This window comes from Staurois parvus, unplaced genomic scaffold (genome assembly GCF_062004578.1).
Source record: "Staurois parvus isolate SC_StPar_1 unplaced genomic scaffold, SC_StPar_1.0 ptg000151l, whole genome shotgun sequence".
In the NCBI taxonomy this organism is placed as follows: Eukaryota; Metazoa; Chordata; class Amphibia; order Anura; family Ranidae; genus Staurois; species Staurois parvus.
The window spans coordinates 14553614-14576195 of NW_028317947.1; the positions used below are offsets into that span (position 1 = coordinate 14553614).

The following is a 22582-nucleotide window of genomic DNA, read 5'->3' on the forward strand; positions in this document are numbered from 1 at the left end:
CTGCCTGCCATATAAGGTAATGACGGGCGCAAGGCGGTTCTCTCGTTCTGGGAGGACGTCATATGACGTCCTCCCATTCTAACCGCGCATGCGCAGCACCGGGAGCGCACAGCACGGCGATCGGTGGCGCGCTGTGTCCCTTGGACAGTGCCAGTCAGTGCCACCTATCAGTGCCATATATGAGTGCTGCCTTTCAGTGCCCATCAGTGATGCCTCTCAATGCCCATCAGTGCCTCCTCACCATGCCCATCACTTCAGCCTCATTAGCGCACATCAGTGAAGGAGAAAAATCACTTATTTACAAAATCTTATAACAAAAACTAAGAAAAAACTTTTTTTTCAAAATTTTCAGTGGTTTTTGGTTTGTTTAGCAAAAAATGAAAAACCCAGAGGTGATTAAATACCACCAAAAGAAAGCTCCATCTGTCACAAAAAATGATACAAATTTCATATGGGTACAGTGTTGCATGACCATGCAATTGTCATTCAAAGTGCGACAGCGCTGAAAGCTGAACATTGGCCTGGGCAGGAAGGGGGTATAAGTGCCCAGTAGGCGAGGGGTTAAACATCCCATTCACACTTGTCCATTGCAGCAATGCACACTAAAACATACATGGTGATACACAAAGCCAAGGGAGTGACACTGTAGAGACACACCAGTGTCTATTGCCCTCTTTAGCGATTCTGTCGCTAGTAAACGTTTGCTAGCATAACATAGGGCTGTGCAAAGAAAAAAGAGTTCTGATTGGCTCAAAATACTTTCCTGGCCAAGGGCTGCTGCGAAGAAAGTACAATTGAAAGTTGTATCAAAAATTAGATTTACTGCTTTATCAAACTGAATAAAATATTGATTTAAACAATTAGCCTCAAAATTAGCTTTAAAGGGTGGGTGGGCGGGGAGTTAAATCTTCTCTCAAAGATCTCCTGGCCCCGCTGCTATCTGGTGACAGGGTTTCACCCATTTAAAATGGCTGTAAAACTCAGGCATGAGCAAAGCATATCCCTCTATAGTGTGTATTTGTCTCAAGCCAGTGTACTGTGTCATTTCCGTATGCTGTCTCATTGTGCTGCTATAGGCATGAGTCACTTTGAATGGGTTTTCCTGTCACCAAAAGAAAAATGGTGACGGGAGGGACCTCTAGCAGATTAATCAAATAAACAGCACAATACCCAACAAATAATACATAAAAAGAAAAATACTAGTATAAAAATTTTTTTAAAAAATTTAGAAGTGTCCAAAAATAAATGTGTCCAACAAACAAAAAAAGATATATAATAAATTTCACATAATATCCAAATAAAATGAAAAACACATAATGTGATTTAAAGTGTCCAAAATTAATGTGTCCATCAAAAAATCAAAAATCATCAAAATATATAGATAACATTATGAAACTTTAGCCTTTTTCTTCAACTTCAAAGTGCTTCACCAAAAACAAATAAATTTATAATGTGATTATCCTTCTGTCATAAGTGCTTCCACCATCCACCAGTGAGAAACCAACATTAATCGCATTCACCAGATATTGGCGAATAGTAAGCCTTTTAGGGATCCTACACCCCCTCTTAACGCCTCCAGACCTCCATTCCACTTTAAATCACATTATGAGTTTTTCATTTTATTTGGATATTATGTGAAATTTATTATATATCTTTTTTGTTTGTTGGACACATTTATTTTTGGACACTTCTAAATTTTTAAACGTTTTTTATACTATTATTTTTCTTTTTATGTATTATTTGTTGGGTATTGCGCTGTTTATTTTGATTAATTTGATGATTTAGTGTTTACACTAGTGCACAGCAGCATCCTATATATATTATATATTTTTTAGTAGGAGGGGTTTGGTCTGTGGCGCAGGAGTATATATTTATAAACCTCTAGCAGATTGACAACCTCAGATCTGTCCCTGTGTGAAGGGGGGTGGGTCCCCTTCCCTCCAATCAGCTCTCAGAGCTCTCCTCCCTGATGTAACTTCATTCTGTGAAAATTCTGCACTCTAAAAAAAAAAAAAAAAAAAAAAAGGGGGGAAAGACAACTGTAGATAAACAGGTACAGCTTATATAGGAGGATTGGTTTCATCTGTGTGTGTCACCTGAGGCCAGTCACTTTCCTATGTACAGGTAAGGGTTTACGACCACTTTAAATGACTTTCTGGAGATCAAAGTGAACAGGCAGCTCACAGACAACTTACCAACCAGATGTTTTCGGACATGGGCCATTGTGTAGAATTTCTTCTCGCAGATTTCACAAGAAAACTTCTTTTCAGCATAGCCATGGACGATCTTAATATGCTCGTGGAGGGACCAGAGCTTCTTAAATGTCTTGTTGCATGTGATACACTGTAGATAAAAGCAGAGGAATCAGCCTTTCCAGGTTCAAAGTCAGGAAACATGCAGCAAATACTACGACACAAAACATTTAAAAACAAAAACGCACTTTGCTCACAGTGCCAATGGACTGCAGACGTGAAAAATGTTATTAACACCTTATTAATAATGTTGCAAAATAGACATTTTTTCACCAAATGTGATCACATCAGCCCCGCTCTCTACATTACAGGACTACCCACCACTGGGAGACCATCAGGAGTACCATGTGTGTCACATGATTGGCATGAAGCCTTTGGAAAAGACTATGTATGAAAAGAAAGGTAAGGGGGGGGTAAGGCTGAATTCAGGCTTTCATTTTCTTCATCAGTTTCCTTAGTAAGTAGTAACATTTTTTTGCAGAGGTTAACTTGAATTTGAAGACTGGCCTTTAAAACACTATAAATGGATTTTGTTAGATAACGGTCAAGAAACCTATTATTGGCATAGGTACGACGACGGGCGGCACAGTGGCTTAGTGGGTAGCACGTCTGCCTTGCAGTAAATGGGTCATGAGTTCGATTCTTGACCATGGCGCCTCCTGCATGGAGTTTGCATGTTTTCCCTGTGCTTGCGTGGGTTTCCTCCGGGTGCTCCGGTTTCCTCCCACACTCCAAAGACATGCTGGTAGGTTAATTGGCTCCTGTCTAAATTGGCCCTAGTATGTGTATGTATGAATGTGAGTTAGGGACCTTAGATTGTACGCCCCTTCAGGGTTAGGGACTGATGTGAATGTTCAATATATATGTAAAGCGCTGTGTAAAATTGACAGCGCTAAATAAGTACCTGAAATAAATAAATCCCATATCACTGACAGAACCAAACTACCTGGAGAAGACAAATTCACCTGGAAGAGAAATGCATATAGGGATTTCTAATGTTTCACCTTTCCTTCCCTTGATTTTCATGACAGGTTTACTTTAACCACTTCCTGTTCAGCCCATGTAGATAAACGCCGTCACGTTTAGGGTCGTGACGTCAGGACGCATAACCGGAAGGAGCAACGCCGCCATCTTTGTTGTCTGTTTGGACTGATGGAACAGGATGGACGTGTTGTCAATGTAAGCTGCTAATAAAATTTGTATTTTACTTGTACACTCCACTAAATCTTGTCCTCTCTGCCTTACGAGGAGCGGGGAAGACTCCTTTGGATTGACTCACAAGGGGAAAGGTGTATATTGGATATACCCTTTGGATTCTGGAATGTTGGAAACGTTTTTTTTTGAGACTGCAAGAGGGTAATAGTATAATATCCTACTAGTGTGGTGGCACGTGTTTGGAATGGTGCACTAATCACAGTTGGAGTGTTTTTGAGAATTTCACTTGGTTAGAGTGATGATATTTTTAATACTGTGTATTATCACTAGTCCAGTTGCTGTGAATTGTACCCACTTCACGAGTGGGGGTGTATAGGGGGATCTTCTCTATTCACTTTACTTATTTGTATATGATAGTCACATTGAAATTTTTTTTTTTTCCTCTTTTTTCTCCACGAGTGTTTGCATGGTATCACAGAAAATCATTTGAGAGGTAATGCACTATATTTCGTTTATATTTTTTTGAGGTATCTTGGATTTAGAATAACAAATTGAACATCTCATCACATTTGGAAGATTGAATAGTGTGGACATTGGACGTTTGGACTTTGATTTTGAACTTTATTTGGGACATTTGGGAATACTTTGAATGATATGTTTGAATTATATTTGTAAATTTGGAAGTAAAGGAAGGGTTTTAGGGTTGGGGGTGAAGAGTATTAGAAAAGGTTTTTGATATTGTGCACTTTCAAGGGTGAAAGTTTACTTTTCTTGGGAGATATACAGAGATTTTAGTTGATACATGTAGATAAACGGCCAGACGGGAATGCTGCTGAAGCGGGTTGATGTTTCTAAACTCCACTCCGCATTCACTGCCTGTGCACGCTCCCTGGGAGCACGCAGCACCACGATCGGTGCCCGCTGTGTCCGGAGGAACACCAGTCGCTGTACGGGACCTCTGTGTGAGGTCCCGATCATGTGATCACTGATTAACCAATCAGTGATCACATGAATAGTAGTAAACAAGATGGTACTTCCTGACATCATTGCTTACTACGTGTGAAATCTGTGAATGATCACATGGTACAAGGCTATTCACAACAGCCTTGTGCCATGTGGCAAGCTGTGACCAATCACAGCTCTCACAGAATTTCTCAATGGCTGCAAGAATGCAGTCAGATAGAAGGAGAAATTGCTTTTACACCCTTTATGGGTATATAAAAAAAAAATCATCATCACCCCCCACAAGTAGTACAGTGTCACTATGGTGACACTGTACTGCTAGGGTGACAGTGTGTTAAAAAAAACAAACCCACAAATAATAATATAAAAAAAAATAAAAAATGTAAAAACATTTTGAAAAATTAAAAAGTTAAAAACTAATTTGGGTTATTTTTTTTACTAAAAAGATAGCTGGATACATTTTGGCCAAGATTTATCAAGAAAGATTATTTGCAAAAAAGAAAAACACTTTTCTTCAAAATTTTTGGACTTTTTCATTTATATAGCAAAATAAATTAAACATCCTAGCGGTGAATAAATACCACTAAAATAAAATTTTATCTGACTCAAAAAAAATGCTAAAAAATTCATATGGGTGCAGTGTTGCATGATCGCAAAATTGTCATTCAAAGTGTGATAGCGCTGAAAGCTGAAAATTGTCCTGGACAGGAAGGGGGTGAAAGTGTCTGAACTTGAAGTGGTTAATACCACTACTGAAGTACAGCACTTGGCAGTGCCGACCAAAACTGTTCTTAATTCATCAAATCATTCTTTTAAAGTCTTTAAGAGACACTGGATCCTTTTCCAGAAGTCAAGGCCCTGTGTGTATAGCCTGGGCCTTGGAATCCAGGGGCTCTGCAAAGACAGGTATTGATTTAAAGATTAAAGCAGCCACTGCACTTCGCAGTATTGGTAGCTAAAGCACAGATATTGATCTGAAAACTTAAAACGGGTTCAATTTAACCCCAAATGACCATGTGGTGATACAGATATGCTGCCTTTTTAGACATTTTAAAATGACACATCTGTACGCATGAAGAAGAGTGCAATTCTACTGTAACGGACACTTCTGAGACCAGGCTATTACTCACAGCCACACGAACAGTAAAGATGCTGGGAGGTGAATAAGTTAGCTCAAAGCTGGTGAATTTCATGTATTGTGTGTGTATATGTAGGGAGATCTTTTTCTTCCTTTCCTGTCCTGGATACACAACAAAGTAAGAGGAAATCTCCTTACAGTGGAACTTTAGTCAGAAAATTAAGTCCTGATAGATCATTACAGACTGGTCCCTTTTGCAGGTATAGTTATGTAAAATATTAAAAATAAGTGCCTACCCTGCTTAAAATCCAGTAAGGCACTGTCTCACCCTGCTCTGCACAGCCTCAGTTGTCCTGTATTCTCAGCACTGTGCCAGTAATCACTGAGTCAGCAGAGGCCTTGACTTCTGGAAAAGGATCCAGTGTCTCTAAAAGACTTTAAAAGAATGACAGCCTTAAGATTTACTGCAGGGAGGAAGAATTAGGAACGAAACAGACTGTGCCCATGAAACATGAATAAGGGAGGGAGAAATGAAAAAAAAAAAAAAAATGGAGGTGACAGGACAAACTCTGCTGCCAGAGAGACACAAAAGAGTTACATTTACAAGGATAGGGTCTTATCTCATCTCCTTATCATTCTCTCCTTTCTCCCTTAGCAGCAGCTATCAGATTGAACGCGATCAAGCTTCTGTCAGTCTTCCCTTCTAGCTGAGCCAAGACAAATTCAAGGCTGGAAAAGCAAACAATTTAATAACAGAAAGCGACAGATTTTGAGACCAAGGAGAAGGGGAGAGTTTTCAAGAAGGAAGTGACTGCTCGGGGCTTCAATAAAATGGCAGCCTCCACCAAGAAGAAACAGGAACAATGCTGGAGGCAATTTACAGCACACACCAATTTTGGTAGCATAATATTAATGTGGAATGTATGTTCTTTTGTTAACAGTTTGATAACAATTTAAGTCCTTTATCAGTAAAGTATTGCTTCCAAGTCAGAGGAGCCACTTTTAGACAGTTGCCATCAGAGTAGGTGGCATTTAGGCTTGGACACTGGTAATTTTAATGGCATTAAAATTGGTAGATCTGCCTGTACCTCCTGACAACTGTAAAATTTTGGATTTCTCACAACTTTCTGCCCCGGTAACAATGGTGACCAGGGCAAAGAATTTGTGAATCTGCTCAGCAGGATGCCAGACTAACATTCTAACCCAGCAATGGGCAAACTACGGCCCGCGGGCCGTATACGGCCCGGCGGACCTTTTAATCCGGCCCGCGGGGCTGTCAGGATGTGTTTAGGCGGGGCAGCGTGACGAACGTGAGGGGAGCTAGGCTCCTCTCACAGTCCGCCCTGAAGACCGGAACGGCGCGGGATACATTGGCTGTCAGGATGTGTGTAGGCGGGGCAGCGTGACGAACGTGAGGGGAGCTAGGCTCCTCTCAGAGTCCGCCCTGAAGACCGGAACGGCGCGGGAACACGGCGAGAGGAACGCGCGGAGCAAAGGTAAGTGAATTGACACAGGGGGGACTTGGCTTACTACTTGGGGGGGAATAGTACTATGGGGGATGAATTAATATGGGGAATGAATTACTATAGGGGGGATGAATTACAATATGGGGGATGAATTACTATATGGGGGATGAATTACTATATGGGGGATGAATTACTATATGGGGGATGAATTACTATATGGGGGATGAATTACAATATGGGGGATGAATTACTATATGGGGGATGAATTACTATATGGGGGATGAATTACTATGGGGGATGAATTACTATATGGGGGATGAATTACTATGGGGGATGAATTACTATAGGGGGGATGAATTACTATATGGGGGATGAATTACTATATGGGGGATGAATTACTATATGGGGGATGAATTACTATATGGGGGATGAATTACTATGGGGGATGAATTGCTATAGGGGGGATGAATTACTATAGGGGGGATGAATTACTATGGGGGATGAATTACTATATGGGGGATGAATTACTATATGGGGGATGAATTACTATATGGGGGATGAATTACTATATGGGGGATGAATTACTATATGGGGGATTAATTACTATGCTTACTATGGGGGAATATTACTATACTTACTATGGATGACACATACACATCATTCATCTACTCTTGGTCCGGCCCCCGGGTCCAATATATGAACCCATTGCGGCCCTCAAGTCAAAAAGTTTGCCCACCCCTGGTCTAACCATTCCATACTTTACACAAAACCTAAAAATAAAGAAAATACATGACAGAATAATGCCTATGCTTGTGAACATGCAACACCCAAATGGAGAAACCGAGTAATGTCCTCTGTAATAGGGTGTTTGGATCTCGGTCTTTATGACACACTGCTGAGATACACACATACACAGTTGTCTCAATTTACAAGAAACAAATATGCAAAATTCAGTAAAACTGGGTCCCAAAGTTCTCATTTGCAAAGATAGCCACAATATAAATCTGTGATTCTCACACACCACATGAACTCGGTACATTCTAAGCACTTTATCTGGTATAGACAGAATGACCTTGTGGATGACTCCAGCTGTCAGATAAAATCATTTCAATTGACAGTCTACTTTGCTACCAGCATATTACAATACTCTTTGCTGATAAGGCAGACTAGAGGAAGGGCTCTCAAATGTTTCTGCAATTTGATATTACCATAGACTTGTTTTCTTTGCAAACCAATACAGATAATCAGCCTTCCTTATTAGTCCATATGGAAAGTTGTTCAACTGTGGAGTTTTTTTTCCACGAAAGGCAAACATCTTCTAATCCCCATGTAAAATGTCAAAGGGGCTGTAATTTGTGTGTCTGAACAATAAACACATTACTATGACAGCAAATATAGACCTTTGTGTACAGAGGACAAATGCTTGTACAACTAATGGTAGTAGTAATGAACAAGGGACAGCCCGTCTCCCTTCTTCATAACTGGAAGTAAAGCTGGCCATTGAGGGTTCGAATCTCGACTGGTTCAGCGGGGATCTGCTGATATTCGAACCATGTATGGGCAAGGCTGAATGTACCTACACTGGGAAATCGATGAACTTGGGTACAACCAGCCTATTGGACGTCACATGCGATTACTGCTAGCGGATTAATATAGCCACCAGCAGTAATCACTGTGTTCTCCCAGCGAGGATGGCTCTCTTCCAGGGGAACACGACAGCTCCATGGGAGGGATTCCCCCATTAAGCAAATTTCTTTCCTGCAACCCGTGGCTGTTAGTTTTAGGTCTCTTTTACCTTTTACAATTGTGATTGGGGGGGGTGGGGGGTAAAGACATGCAGTTGAGCCCCTAACCGTTTGTCGCCCAAGGACGCCCTTGAATTGCAGTAGTTATACTGGGATGATGCCTGCAGCTACAGGCATCATCCCGGTATCTGTTTTCAGTCTTGTTTGTAAAAGCAATCTTAGCAGCCAATTAGCTACTGGATTGCTTTTTACAGGTGGCGGGAGGGGATCCACCCCCACCACCTTCTGCTGCCATCCTGTCTCACCAAGGAACATGGGATTGCAGCTGGCGGTTGACCATAGTGATCGTCAAGGACCAGAAGGTCCTCAATGATCTCTATAGTATAAGAAATCAGAAGCGACAAGCATTTTTGCCACTTCCGGTTTCCCAGATGTAAACAGCGCCATTTTTAAACTGGTAAAGCATCTGATACCACTGATCTTGGTGTAATCAGATGCTTGTAAGGGCAGGGGAGACATCTGGGGTCTAAGGCTCCATGCACACGGGGTGTTTTAATAACGCTGGTAATGTTAGCTGTGTAAAGTCAAGTTAAAAACGTGAGTTTTGCAGCGGTTTAGTATTAGCATTTAGCTGCATTTTGTTTGCGCTTTTTAGAGGTCTTTTTTGTCAAAAAACATCCAAAAATGCTGGTGTGTTCCGATTTACAGCGTTTTGATGTGTTTTTCAGCATTAGAGCATTTTTACAGCTAAAAAAACTCCTCTAGAAACCCACTAGTCCTGGGTTTTTTTTCCAGCCAAAAAAGTCCCTGCCAAAAATGTTGATTACAGTCTATGTGTGCATGGACACACAGGATAACTCGCTGGGGGGAGTTTACTGGCTGTAGAAAAAACTGTCAAAAGCCAAAAACAGCCGCTATAAAACCGTCCAGTGTGCATGAGGACTTATGGAGTACCGGTCACTGCCTATTGCTGTCAGGAATATTTACATTTCCTGTGACAGCAATAAAAGTGATTAAAAAAAAAACAAAAAAAAAAAACTTTTGAAGCAATGGACCAGTGTTGTGACTGCACTGTCAGTTGTAATGCATTGCCAAAAAAAAGGGATCCGGTCTGGTTTTATGTGCGTCGGAAGCCTATTTAAAATAAATTAATTTCAATGGGGAGATGCATATTGATGTTTTGTTACCACACCAAAAATGCAGCAAGCGGACTTCGAAAAATCACAATGGACCCTCAACTGATCAGTGTGAAGTCCTATGAGTTGCATAGGATTTAATGGTCATACGTTTGTCTTCCGTTTTTTTTTAACGCCAAAACGGAAGAAAAAAGTTACAGTGTGAAAGCAACCAAAATGAAAAATGAGGAGACCAAACTTGAGGGTCAATTGCTGGTTGGAAAGAGGACGTCATCCAATAATAGACAATATATTGACCCGATTTATTTATTATTTTTTTTTTTAGTCTAAACCATTTTAAAGAAAGAAATGATATACAAAAACTACTGTAATTCTCTTTAAAAATATTTACAGAACAATTCGTATGGCAAGTCTCCTACCTACAGTAGATATTTCATTTTTAACAGCACAGCAGTCTTGCAAACAAGTGTATAATTAGCAGGATCCCTCTGGGACAGGTTAATAGAACATATCAGCCATGTAACCTTCTAAGCCAGTGGTTCTCAAGCTTCCTAATGCCGTGACCCTTTAATACAGTTCCTCATGTTGTGGTGACCCCCAACCATAAAATTATTTACCCAGTAATTATAATTCATGAGTGTCATGTTACCTCCAATACTGCTGCTTTCAACACAGTAGCTGCTTTCAACACAGTAGCTGCTTTCTACACAGTAGCTGCTTTCAACACAGTAGCTGCTTTCAACACAGTAGCTGCTTTCAACACAGTAGCTGCTTTTAACAGAGTAGCTGCTTTCTACACAGTAGCTGCTCTTTACACATCAGAAATATGTGTTTTCTGATGGTCTTAGGGGACCCCTGTGAAAGGGTCGTTCGACCCCCAAAGGGGTCGCGACGCACAGGTTGAGAACCACTGTTCCAAGGGATTAAGTAGTTACATAAATATATCTTCTCCACAGATCTAAAAACAATGTAAGCACACCCCAACTACAAGTTCTGGAAAACTACTGTTGATTAGAGGCAAGTTTATAGAATGTAATTAAAAGCAGGTTCAAGTAACTCTGTTGCTCTACAGCTGCTGTGAAACTGCAAACCCCTTCATGCCCTCAAGTCTCCAGTCACACCGATACAACTTTAAAGTCGCATGATTTCAAAGTCAGATGTCATTCCAACTTCAGATGCGGCTTGCAAGACACAGATGTCCATGCAAGTCGCACCTGACGTAGTGCATGCACTACTTCCAAAATTGGTGCAACTCCGAACAAGTCGGAATCGCACCGATATGACCGCTTTAAGTGCGAACAATAGGGTGCAACTTGCCATGTGATTTGAAACTCGCACCGCATGGCAAGTAACATCCGGTATGACCGGGCACTAAAGCCCAATGCGATGTAAAACAGACTGCTCATGACTACTTTACAGGCTCAATGTCAATATACTGCATTCATAAACACTGCTGGACTCCCAGCCCCACAGGTTTTTAACCGCTGGCACATTGTACCCCAAGAGGAACTACTGGCATCTTGGAGGGCACTTCTGCTTGTTAAAGTAAATTCATCAAAAATGTGCAATTAAAAATTTGGATTTTTGCGCTTACAGTATCATTTCACACAATGTCTGTAAACTTTGGGTTTTACTGCTGCCTAGGGAAAGATTGGACACTGGCAATACAACAAAAAAAAAAAGCTAAAAACAAAAAACACCCCCCCCCAGGCCAGCTAGGTATAACAAAGCAGCATCAACAGCGGGATTATAAACATGGGTAGGGTTGCGTCCCTCAGTAGACTCTAAGAACATTTTTGTACATTGAGCAGAGACATCCTAACTTCCATTTCCTCTACTGAGGGACAATCTCCTTATTGACGTAAAATGTAGAAACTACCTTAGGAAAGATGTCATTGGACCCACTGGACTCAACACCACCTTGTCCCTCTGTAAAATCAAAAAGGGATCCTTGCAGGATAAGACCTCCAGTTCAGACTCTCGTCTCTTAGAAGAATGGCTCCAATGGGTTCAAATAGTGGTTTCTGAAGCACAGGTTCTGAACCTGTCAAGTCAAAGGGGACTGGATAGATGAGCTACAAGTGAGACCCTCTTAACAAAGGTCCTAAATAGTGTGCGGCCAACCAATTCGTCTCTGAAACAATAGAAAGGCATAACTCTGATATTAACAGTGCTGAGAGCCAAGCGCTGGTCCAGACCGAGATGCAAGGAGAAAAGGATACGTCCCATGGAGAAACTCTGAGGGTTAAAGCACACAAACTTGCACCACGTGAAATATGCTTTACATGTCTGTTAACAACACTGCTTCTGCTAGCAAATCTCTGTACCTGATTACAATTCTGTTGAAGGCCAGGAATTCCATCTACTGTGTTCCCATTGAAAAGACAGGGCCTGAAAAAGCTCCAGGTGTAGGGACCACTCACTAATTTGTAGGCATTGACGACAAAGGAAATCAGCCATTTGTCTATGCCTGGATTGTACAAGGCTGACAAGGTTATAATATGAAGTTCTGCCCAAGACATGATCTGATCTACCTCTCTTGCTGCAGCAAGACTTCTGGTTCTTCATGTAAGTCAATGCTGTGGTGCTGACCACATGAATCTGGGTTCAAATGGTCCAATGCTGCAGAGCCAGTCAAGTCATTCAAAGAATGGAGAAGCAAAACTTCAATATCTACCAAGTAACTATACACCAACAGGGTGCCCAAAACTTCCTCCCAGACCAACAGGCTGATATCATTCAAACAATCATTAAAAGCTGGAAAGAAAGACTCCTGACAACAGAGCCGAAATCCTGAGCCACCAAACCAGGGACAATCTGGTCTGTCCAGAGACTGAATTGACTCCCCTCTGGTCCGGGTGGCAGGAATGGGATGACCCCTCTGGTCCGGGTGGCAGGAATGGGATGACCCCTCTGGTCCGGGTGGCAGGAATGGGATGACCCCTCTGGTCCGGGTGGCAGGAATGGGATGACCCCTCTGGTCCGGGTGGCCGGAATGGGATGACCCCTCTGGTCCGGGTGGCCGGAATGGGATGACCCCTCTGGTCCGGGTGGCAGGAATGGGATGACCCCTCTGGTCCGGGTGGCAGGAATGGGATGAGCCCTCTGGTCCGGGTGTCAGGAATGGGATGAGCCCTCTGGTCCGGGTGTCAGGAATGGGATGAGCCCTCTGGTCCGGGTGTCAGGAATGGGATGAGCCCTCTGGTCCGGGTGTCAGGAATGGGATGAGCCCTCTGGTCCGGGTGTCAGGAATGGGATGAGCCCTCTGGTCCGGGTGTCAGGAATGGGATGAGCCCTCTGGTCCGGGTGTCAGGAATGGGATGAGCCCTCTGGTCCGGGTGTCAGGAATGGGATGAGCCCTCTGGTCCGGGTGTCAGGAATGGGATGAGCCCTCTGGTCCGGGTGTCAGGAATGGGATGAGCCCTCTGGTCCGGGTGTCAGGAATGGGATGAGCCCTCTGGTCCGGGTGTCAGGAATGGGATGAGCCCTCTGGTCCGGGTGTCAGGAATGGGATGAGCCCTCTGGTCCGGGTGTCAGGAATGGGATGAGCCCTCTGGTCCGGGTGTCAGGAATGGGATGAGCCCTCTGGTCCGGGTGTGAGGAATGGGATGAGCCCTCTGGTCCGGGTGTCAGGAATGTGATGAGCCCTCTGGTCCGGGTGTCAGGAATGGAATGACTCCTCTGGTCCGGGTGTCAGGAATGGGATGACTGGTCTCAGGGCTCAGTGTGCATGAAGCCTGGGGATAGCACAGTGCACATACCCCGGATGGGGTTCCAGCTCTGCTCCCCCTCCCACCTCCCTCACTCATCAGTGTCCCGGCTGAGTAGCGCACTCATTCCCAGCACAGCTCGGCCTCCTCCTCCTCTGCCCTTGGCACCCCTTCCCCTCCTCACACCATAGGCAATAATCCCCCAAGCCCTGGCCAGAGCCTGCCGGCAACCTTCAGTGAGCACTATGACAATATAGAGACAATATATAGCTCCGGCCAATCAGACGGTGGGATTGCCAAGACAACGTGGCTTGGGCTGCCTAGAAAGTCTAATCAGTGGGCTGTTGGCTGCCAACAATGAGCAATGAGAGCGGGCCCGAACGCGAAGTTTGGAGGAGAGGCAGGGCTAACCCTGTAGGGGAGAGGGGTGGCTGCTGTCTGTGTCAATGGGGGCTCAGAGGCAAGTCGGCACAAGTACACCCCTTAGCAAGCAACTTTCTGGGGGGTACTTGGTAGAGGACGCCAGTAGAGGATCAAGCCTGCTCTGTTCAAAACCATTGAGCAGAGTATAACATATTTGTTATTAAAAAAAAGTAAAGGCTTGGAATCACTTTAAATTAAATTTAAAAAAAAAAAAAAAAAAAAAAACACTGCAAATGGGCATTGAAAATGATTTCATGAACAGCATCAAAGTCTGATTTGTTCCTATGCTATAAGCAGTACCTCTGCTATTTTGTAATTAGCCATCCCAGCTGCTGTGGCCAAGTACAAGACAACAAAAGAAGCTGTCAGGTTAAAAATATCAGTTACTTTTCTATTCAAATTACTATACAAACTGTGGCTTTGATTCTTCTGATCTGCTGAGGTGTTGCAATCTACATTTATATGTGGGATTAGAATTATTAATTTCATGGATCTTTAAAACAAACATTGAGGTTAGCTGTAATATTTTACTTCCCACCCTCCTGTGTACTGAAGAAACAAGGAAACTACAAATGCATGTCAGGAACAAATGAAACTGGTTTGGTCCGCTAATAGAGCCATCAAGCTGCTTCCACTCACCATCTTTGGGTCCAGACTACAAGAACCCTGTTTAGGGAAAATACATTTTGCACATGCTGTCTTCATGGTGACCGTAATAAATGAAAATGCATTAAAAAATTGAGGAAAGGAATCTTTGTCTTTTAACCAATTCAATACCGGGCACTTTTACACCTTCCTGCCCAGGCCAGTTTTCAGCGCTCTCACACTTTGAATGACAATTGCGCGGTCATACAACATTGTACCCAAACTAAAATTTTATCATTTTCTTCACACAACTAGAGCTTTCTTTTGGTGGTATTTAATCACCGCTGGGGTTTTTATTTTTTGCTAAATTAACAAAAAAAGACAAAAAATTTTGAAAAAAAACACGTTTTTCTTTGTTTCTGTTATAAATGTTTGCAAATAAATAATTGTTCTTCATAAATTTAGGCCGAGATGTATTCTACTACATGTCTTTGGTGAAAATAACCCAAATTACGATGTATTTTTTAGTTTGTAGGAAAGTTATAGAGTTCACAAACTATGGTATAGATCTGAATATTGATCAATCCTGAAGTACTGACAGCCAATCTAATTTCTTGAGGTCCAAGAATGTTAGAACAGTACAGATATCCCCCAAATGACCCCTTTTTGCAGAGTAGACAATCCGACGTACTTCATAAGAGGCATGGCGAGTTTTTTGAAGTTGTATTTTTTTTGTCACAATTTTTCAGAAAATGAAAAAAATTAAAAAAATTAGTTTCACTATTTTTTTTTTTTACATATTGTCACCAGTGCAGTACAGCGTCATCATATAACTGGCATGGCGGTGATCAGGGACACTGACTGGTGACAGTAATGAAAAAAAAAAAATATATATATATATATATATTTTTTTTTTATTATTTTTTATTACATTTGTTTTCTTTTTTTTAAGATTTTTTTTTCATATTTCACTATGACCAAAGTAGTACAATGTTACCATAGTAACATTGTACTACTTTGGGGAAGTGATCAGTATTTTTTTTTTTTTTTTTACACAATTTGCTTATAGCAAAGAATTACTTTGCTATAAGCAAGCATTTACCTGAATGAAATCGATTCATTCAGGGTTTTTTTTTTTTTTTGTGCTTAGCTGTGATTTGGCCACAGCTAATCACATGACACAGGCGTAGACGGGATGAAAATTGGCCAAGTTTCCAAATGGTCAGTCCGCCCCTGCTTATCAAAATAACCCGTAACGGCTGTGAAGGGACCAAAGGGATCAGCTGAGAACATGGGGTGCAATCCCATGACGTAAGCCTGACTAAAGAGGTAGGGTGCTTGAAAGGCATTCCCATAAATGAAGGCAGGACTGGAAGTTATGACTCAATCCTGAATGGGTGAAAAAGGGCCCATCAAAACAAAATGAAGAAAAAAAAAAAAAAATACACTTTATATAAAATATATATAAATATATTTATATATTAATATATAAAATCCCAAGTGTCTCTAGGGTCTGATGAAGGCACTGCACAGGACATGCTTAACCCTAAACACAAAACATGGTTCAAGGACATTTCTGACCAACCCTGGTCCAGAGAAAAGTCCATGGCGTGTAGCGAGGAGCAGAAACATACAAAGAACATTCATCCGATAAGGGCAGAACAAGGAAATGCATCTGAAGAGGTTGTGGATCATCTCCATAATGAGTACCTATACTCAAACAATCAGATCCTACAAAGGCCTCCAGACACAGACATACTCTATCCTCAGCAGGGGGTACCTTCAGCAGAAAAGCATCCTTTCAACATGAGGGTGCAGAGCACTCCAGCAATGATTTCTGCTCAGCCCACAGGAGAGGAGCACCACCAAGGTGCGCAAATCTCTCCCTTCATTGCGGAGACTACTGGTCAAGGAGACCTGGATGCCAACATGGTATCTTTAAATCAACCAAGATCGACCAAGATCAGTACTCTTTGCATCATCAAACCAAGGGACAAACCCATTTGTCCTGTCCTGTTGCAGGAAGGACTCCTACTCCTTCCTGTAGGTGAAGACACTGCAACACTTAGGCGATGTCCAACCCAATAAAAGGACTCATCATGGGGTGCACAGACGAAGAGTGGACAGGACATGCTGGATAGAGAAGGAGTTACAAAGGGCTGGTGTACAAATGTTCTATTTGCCAGTGTCCAAACCTCCATTGAACAGCAGTACAACTGTATCTGTATTCCTGTGTACCTCAACAGATGAAAAAGAAACCAGCACAATTTTCCTGCATAGCACCATTTATGACTAGGGGATGTGTAACTTGTGGCGCATATTTTATGTTCTGGATAAGAAAATGATTACTTTTTTTGAGTAAATACGAAAACTGTGCACTAACCACTTGAGTCCCGGGGCTCAAGAAAAGAGGAGATTTGCCCCAGCACAAATGTTTCTTGTACAAGACCTCAGATGCAGAGTTTTGGTTTAAGCAGGTATATGCTGTGGACCAAAAAAAGAAAAAAAAAAAAAGTGATCATAGGCCCAAAGGATGCAACAGTGCTGTGTTCAGATCTGTACCTTTTATTCAGGGACGCCTGTGTGCACAAGCCCTTACAAGTGATCTGTTGCTGCAGAGTTGCATAGGAGGCCCTGGATCTAGTCAGTGGAGGTCAGATACAAACGGTAGTGTAAAATACACGACTGCAGAGCTGGGATAAAATGGCAGTTGTGCTAATTAGTGCCCTCTTCAACCCAACTTAATCTTATTTTAATGTCACGCTAGCAATTTACGCAAACCGTTTTTTCCCCTGCGTGCCTTGCAATGTAGCAATGAAAGAGTAAGGCTGGCCAGACATTATACAATTTCCCTGAGATTTTTGCTTTAGATTGACCAAAAACCATATAATATGAGGTCAAACCTAAACGAAACTTTCAATTCTATCTAATTAGGCAGACCCTTGCACTACATAGTGGAAGGTAAATCTAAAGGAAATTGGTCAGAAATCTGTAAGAAAATTGTATAGTGTATGGCCAGCCTAATGCAGGCCATAGATAGGTCGAAAATCGGCTGATTTTTCGGCCAAAAAAAACGGCCGATTTTTGCACTGTTAATGGGTTATTTGGTCGGCTGTGTTTCTGGATTTTGGCACATTTTTTTGATCGCTAAAGTTGGAAACAATTGGCCGATTTTCACGGCAATGATGGGCAAAGAAGAAGAGGAGGAAGAGGAGGAGGAGGAGGAGGAGGAGGAAGAGGAGAAGGAGGAGGAGGAGGAAGAGGAGGAGGAGGAGGAAGAGGAGGAGGAGGAGGAAGAGGAGGAGGAGGAGGAAGAGGAGGAGGAGGAAAAGGAGGAGGAGAAGAAGAAGAATTCCAGTCCGCTATTATATTTGACATGGAAAAAAAAAAAAAAAAAAATCGGCTGATTTTCCCACTGTTAATGGGTTAATTGGTCGGAGTCAGAGGAGGTGGTGAAGAATTCCAGTCCGCTATTATATTTGACATGAAAAAGTATTGCGGTTGCAACAATGTATCTATTTGTATCCGAATAAAAACATCTGTATCCGAAATGGATACAAATAGATACAATATTGTAACCGCTATACTTTTTAATGTCAAATATAATAGCGGAGCTCTCTGCAGGGACAGAAGTAATTAAATGCTGGTCATAGACGGGACGAAAATCGGCCAATTTTTTTTATCGTTGGTGGTAACATTGGCCTATTGAACGACCAATTTTTCGTTTTTTTGTTAAAAAAATGGCCGGTTTTCGACCCATCTATGGCCTGCATTAGACTCCATGTACACGATACTTCTGAACGATGGAAACTGACTGCTGGAAAACGTAGTTTAAAAAAACGTCTGTTTAGCCGCGTTTACGTTTAGAAGCGTTTTTTAAAGATAACCTCAGGAGACCTTCCAAAATGCCCAGAATGAACTGAAAAACAGTAAAAAATTAACTATTTCAGACATTTTCAGAGATTAGAGAGACCAGAAGCAGAGAGAGCAGTATGTGTTGAGATTAGCTGTGTTTTTTTTGTTTTGTTTGTGGTGTTTGGATGTGTTCCGGCTCATTTCTGTGCAGAAATTATTGCAGCAGTGTCTAACATTTTCCTTCATGCAAAACCTCCAAGTATGGTGTACCAGGTCCCTTTGAGTATCGGGAAAATACTTTGCATGCATTTTTCATGATGAAAAAAAGGCTCAATATATCGGTGCGTCACTACAAATATTGCCCAACGCCAAAATTGTTATATATTACGACAAATCGCAATCTGCCTTTATAATAAATATTGAAATCCCTTTGTAACCATGTTGACAACCCTGTGGACTATTTTTGATGTAGATGAAGAAGAGGGCTCACACGTACATCACATCACTTCCGCTTACATGCTAGAATGTAGTTACATACGCAGGAGGTTGTATTGGGTTGCATGTTTTTCGTATCTTTGGTAACTAATTTGTTTTTAATGAGACTAGCAAGTAAAAAAAAGAAATAGATCTTTCGTACAATATTTTAATAAGCCACAAATTGGTAAAACTCACAATGTGGAAGTGTAAAAAAAAAAAAAAGCCCATCACCACAACAGTTCCTCATGTTGTGGTGACCCCCAACCATAAAATTAGTTTTGTTGCTACTTCATAACTGTAATTTTGCAGTGGGTGGAGTAGCGCCCCATCGTTGGTGTCAGTGGGAGGAGTAGCGCCCCATCGTTGGTGTCAGTGGGAGGAGTAGCGCCCCATCGTTGGTGTCAGTGGGAGGAGTAGCGCCCCATCGTTGGTGTCAGTGGGAGGAGTAGCGCCCCATCGTTGGTGTCAGTGGGAGGAGTAGCGCCCCATCGTTGGTGTCAGTGGGAGGAGTAGCGCCCCATCGTTGGTGTCAGTGGGAGGAGTAGCGCCCCATCGTTGGTGTCAGTGGGAGGAGTAGCGCCCCATCGTTGGTGTCAGTGGGAGGAGTAGCGCCCCATCGTTGGTGTCAGTGGGAGGAGTAGCGCCCCATCGGTGGTGTCAGTGGGAGGAACAGCGCCCCATCGGTGGTGTCAGTGGGAGGAACAGCGCCCCATCGGTGGTGTCAGTGGGAGGAACAGCGCCCCATCGGTGGTGTCAGTGGGAGGAACAGCGCCCCATCGGTGGTGTCAGTGGGAGGAACAGCGCCCCATCGGTGGTGTCAGTGGGAGGAACAGCGCCCCATCGGTGGTGTCAGTGGGAGGAACAGCGCCCCATCGTTGGTGTCAGTGGGAGGAACAGCGCCCCATCGTTGGTGTCAGTGGGAGGAACAGCGCCCCATCGTTGGTGTCAGTGGGAGGAACAGCGCCCCATCGTTGGTGTCAGTGGGAGGAACAGCGCCCCATCGTTGGTGTCAGTGGGAGGAACAGCGCCCCATCGTTGGTGTCAGTGGGAGGAACAGCGCCCCATCGTTGGTGTCAGTGGGAGGAACAGCGCCCCATCGTTGGTGTCAGTGGGAGGAACAGCGCCCCATCGTTGGTGTCAGTGGGAGGAACAGCGCCCCATCGTTGGTGTCAGTGGGAGGAACAGCGCCCCATCGTTGGTGTCAGTGGGAGGAACAGCGCCCCATCGTTGGTGTCAGTGGGAGGAACAGCGCCCCATCGTTGGTGTCAGTGGGAGGAACAGCGCCCCATCGTTGGTGTCAGTGGGAGGAACGGCGCCCCATCGTTGGTGTCAGTGGGAGGAACGGCGCCCCATCGTTGGTGTCAGTGGGAGGAACGGCGCCCCATCGTTGGTATCAGTGGGAGGAACGGCGCCCCATCGTTGGTATCAGTGGGAGGAACGGCGCCCCATCGTTGGTGTCAGTGGGAGGAACGGCGCCCCATCGTTGGTATCAGTGGGAGGAACGGTGCCCCATCATTGGTATCAGTGGGAGGAATGGTGCCCCATCATTGGTATCAGTGGGAGGAATGGTGCCACATCATTGGTATCAGTGGAAGGAATAGTGCCCCATCATTGGTGTCAGTGGGAGGAATAGTGCCCCATCATTGGTGTCAGTGGGAGGAATAGTGCCCCATCATTGGTGTCAGTGGGAGGAATAGTGCCCCATCATTGATGTCAGTGGGAGGAATAGTGCCCCATCATTGATGTCAGTGGGAGGAATAGTGCCCCATCATTGATGTCAGTGGGAGGAATAGTGCCCCATCATTGGTGTCAGTGGGAGGAATAGTGCCCCATCATTGGTGTCAGTGGGAGGAATAGTGCCCCATCATTGTTGTCAGTGGGAGGAATAGAGCCCCATCATTGGTATCATATTCCAAATATTTCCAATGGTCTTAGGCGACCCCTGTGAAAGGGTCGTTCGACCCCCAAAGGGGTCACAACCCACAGGTTGAGAACCGCTGGTTTAGGGGATCCCAGGCTGCTGCGGATGGTCAGAAGTCCCAGGCACCGTCGTCCGACCGAAACCAGAAGTACCTGTAACCAGCGTGAGCCGCAAGCCGGAACGGATGTGACGTCACACAGGAAGAATGCAGCCAACAGAAAGGAAGAGAATAGGCTCAGAGCTAACTGTGCCTTCTACAGGCCACACTGTTGGGCTTTTTTTTTTATACTTCCACATTGCGAGTTTTACCAATTTGTGGCTTATTAAAATATTTTTACACTGCACTTAGAAGGAGCCTCATTGAGGTGTATTTGTATAGCTGCTGCGTCCACATAGCATACCTTGCTGCCTGCACACAGCAATAGACACATTTTAAAAAATAAAAACGGATTCAAAGTGTAAGGCCACAGTGCCCATGTGCATGACCCCCGACCTCATTTACATATACAACATTATTTATTAACTCAATACATTTTTATCTTTTAGAGTTAGCAGGGATTTTGTAAGTTATGCTACGTTTGTGCCTGCTATTAATTATTTTAGTGTATTTTTAGTGAAAATATCGTTTTGATATTTTTTGAGGGGGATCCCCTGTCAGGTAGGCTGTATGAGGCCCCCTGATTTCTAAAAGCAGCCATGACTGTTCCTCATATAAGAAAGAAGAAGAGAGCATAATATTTTCTGGCATATATAGGAAAGGTGGCATTCTCCCAGAGTTCTTGCTAATCCTTGCTAGAAAAAATGAACTATGTATTACATACAGTTGCAAGAAAAAGTATGTGAACCCCTTGGGATTACGTGGAGTTTTGCATGAATTGGGCATAAAATGTGCTCTGAACGTCATCTAAGTCACAACAATAGAAGAACACAGTCTGCTGAACATAATACTACACAAACATTAGATGTTGCCATGGTTTAATTGCACATAACATGTAAACATTCACAGTGCAGGGAGGAAAAAGTAAGTGAGGCCCTAGCTTAATGACTTCTCCCAGAGCTAATTGGAGCCAGGAGTGAGCCAACCTTGACTCCAATCAGTGTGATGATATTGGATGTGTTGCTGACAGCTGTCCTGCCCTTAAAAAACACACACCTGTTTTGGGTTTACTGGTTTCAAGAAGCACTGTCTGATGTGAACCATGCCTCGCAGAAAAGAGCTCTCAGAAGACCTACAATCAAGAATTGTTGACTTGCATGAAGCTGGAAAGGGTTACAAAAGTATCTCCAAAAGCCTTGATGTTCATGTGTCCACGGTAAGACAGACTGTCTACAAATGGAGAAAGTTTAGCACTGTTGCTACTCTCCCTAGGCGTGGTCGTCCTGTAAAAATGACTGCAAGAGCACAGCGCAGAATGCTGCATGAGGTAAAGAAGAATCCCAGAGTGTCAGCTAAAGACCTACAGAAATCTCTGGCACATGCTAACATTTTTGTTGACACATCTACAATAAGGAAACCATTAAACAAGAATGGAGTACATGGGAGGACACCATGGAGGAAGCCATTGCTGTCCAAAAAGAATATTGCAGCACGTTTGAAGTTTGCAAAAGAGCACCTGGATGTTCCACAGCACTACTGGCAAAATATACTGTGGACAGATGAAACCAAGATTGAGTTGTTTGGGAAGAACACACAACACTATGTGTGGAGAAAAAAAGGCACAGCACACCAACATCAAAACCTCATCCCCACTGTAAAACATGGCGGAGGGAGCATCATGGTTTGGGGCTGCTTTGCTGCCTCAGGGCCTGGACGGAT

The 22582-nt window shown here is 43.3% G+C and overlaps 1 protein-coding gene across 1 annotated transcript in view; it reads right to left on the reverse strand.

Annotated features, from left to right (window-relative positions):
* Positions 1-22582, reverse strand: part of ZNF652 (zinc finger protein 652) — a 75508-nt gene that overhangs the window by 19072 nt on the left and 33854 nt on the right. Inside the window, exon 3 of the mRNA XM_089674487.1 lies at positions 2196-2343. Coding sequence (XP_089530613.1) covers positions 2196-2343 — 148 coding nt within the window. The remainder of the gene's footprint in view (positions 1-2195; positions 2344-22582) is intronic.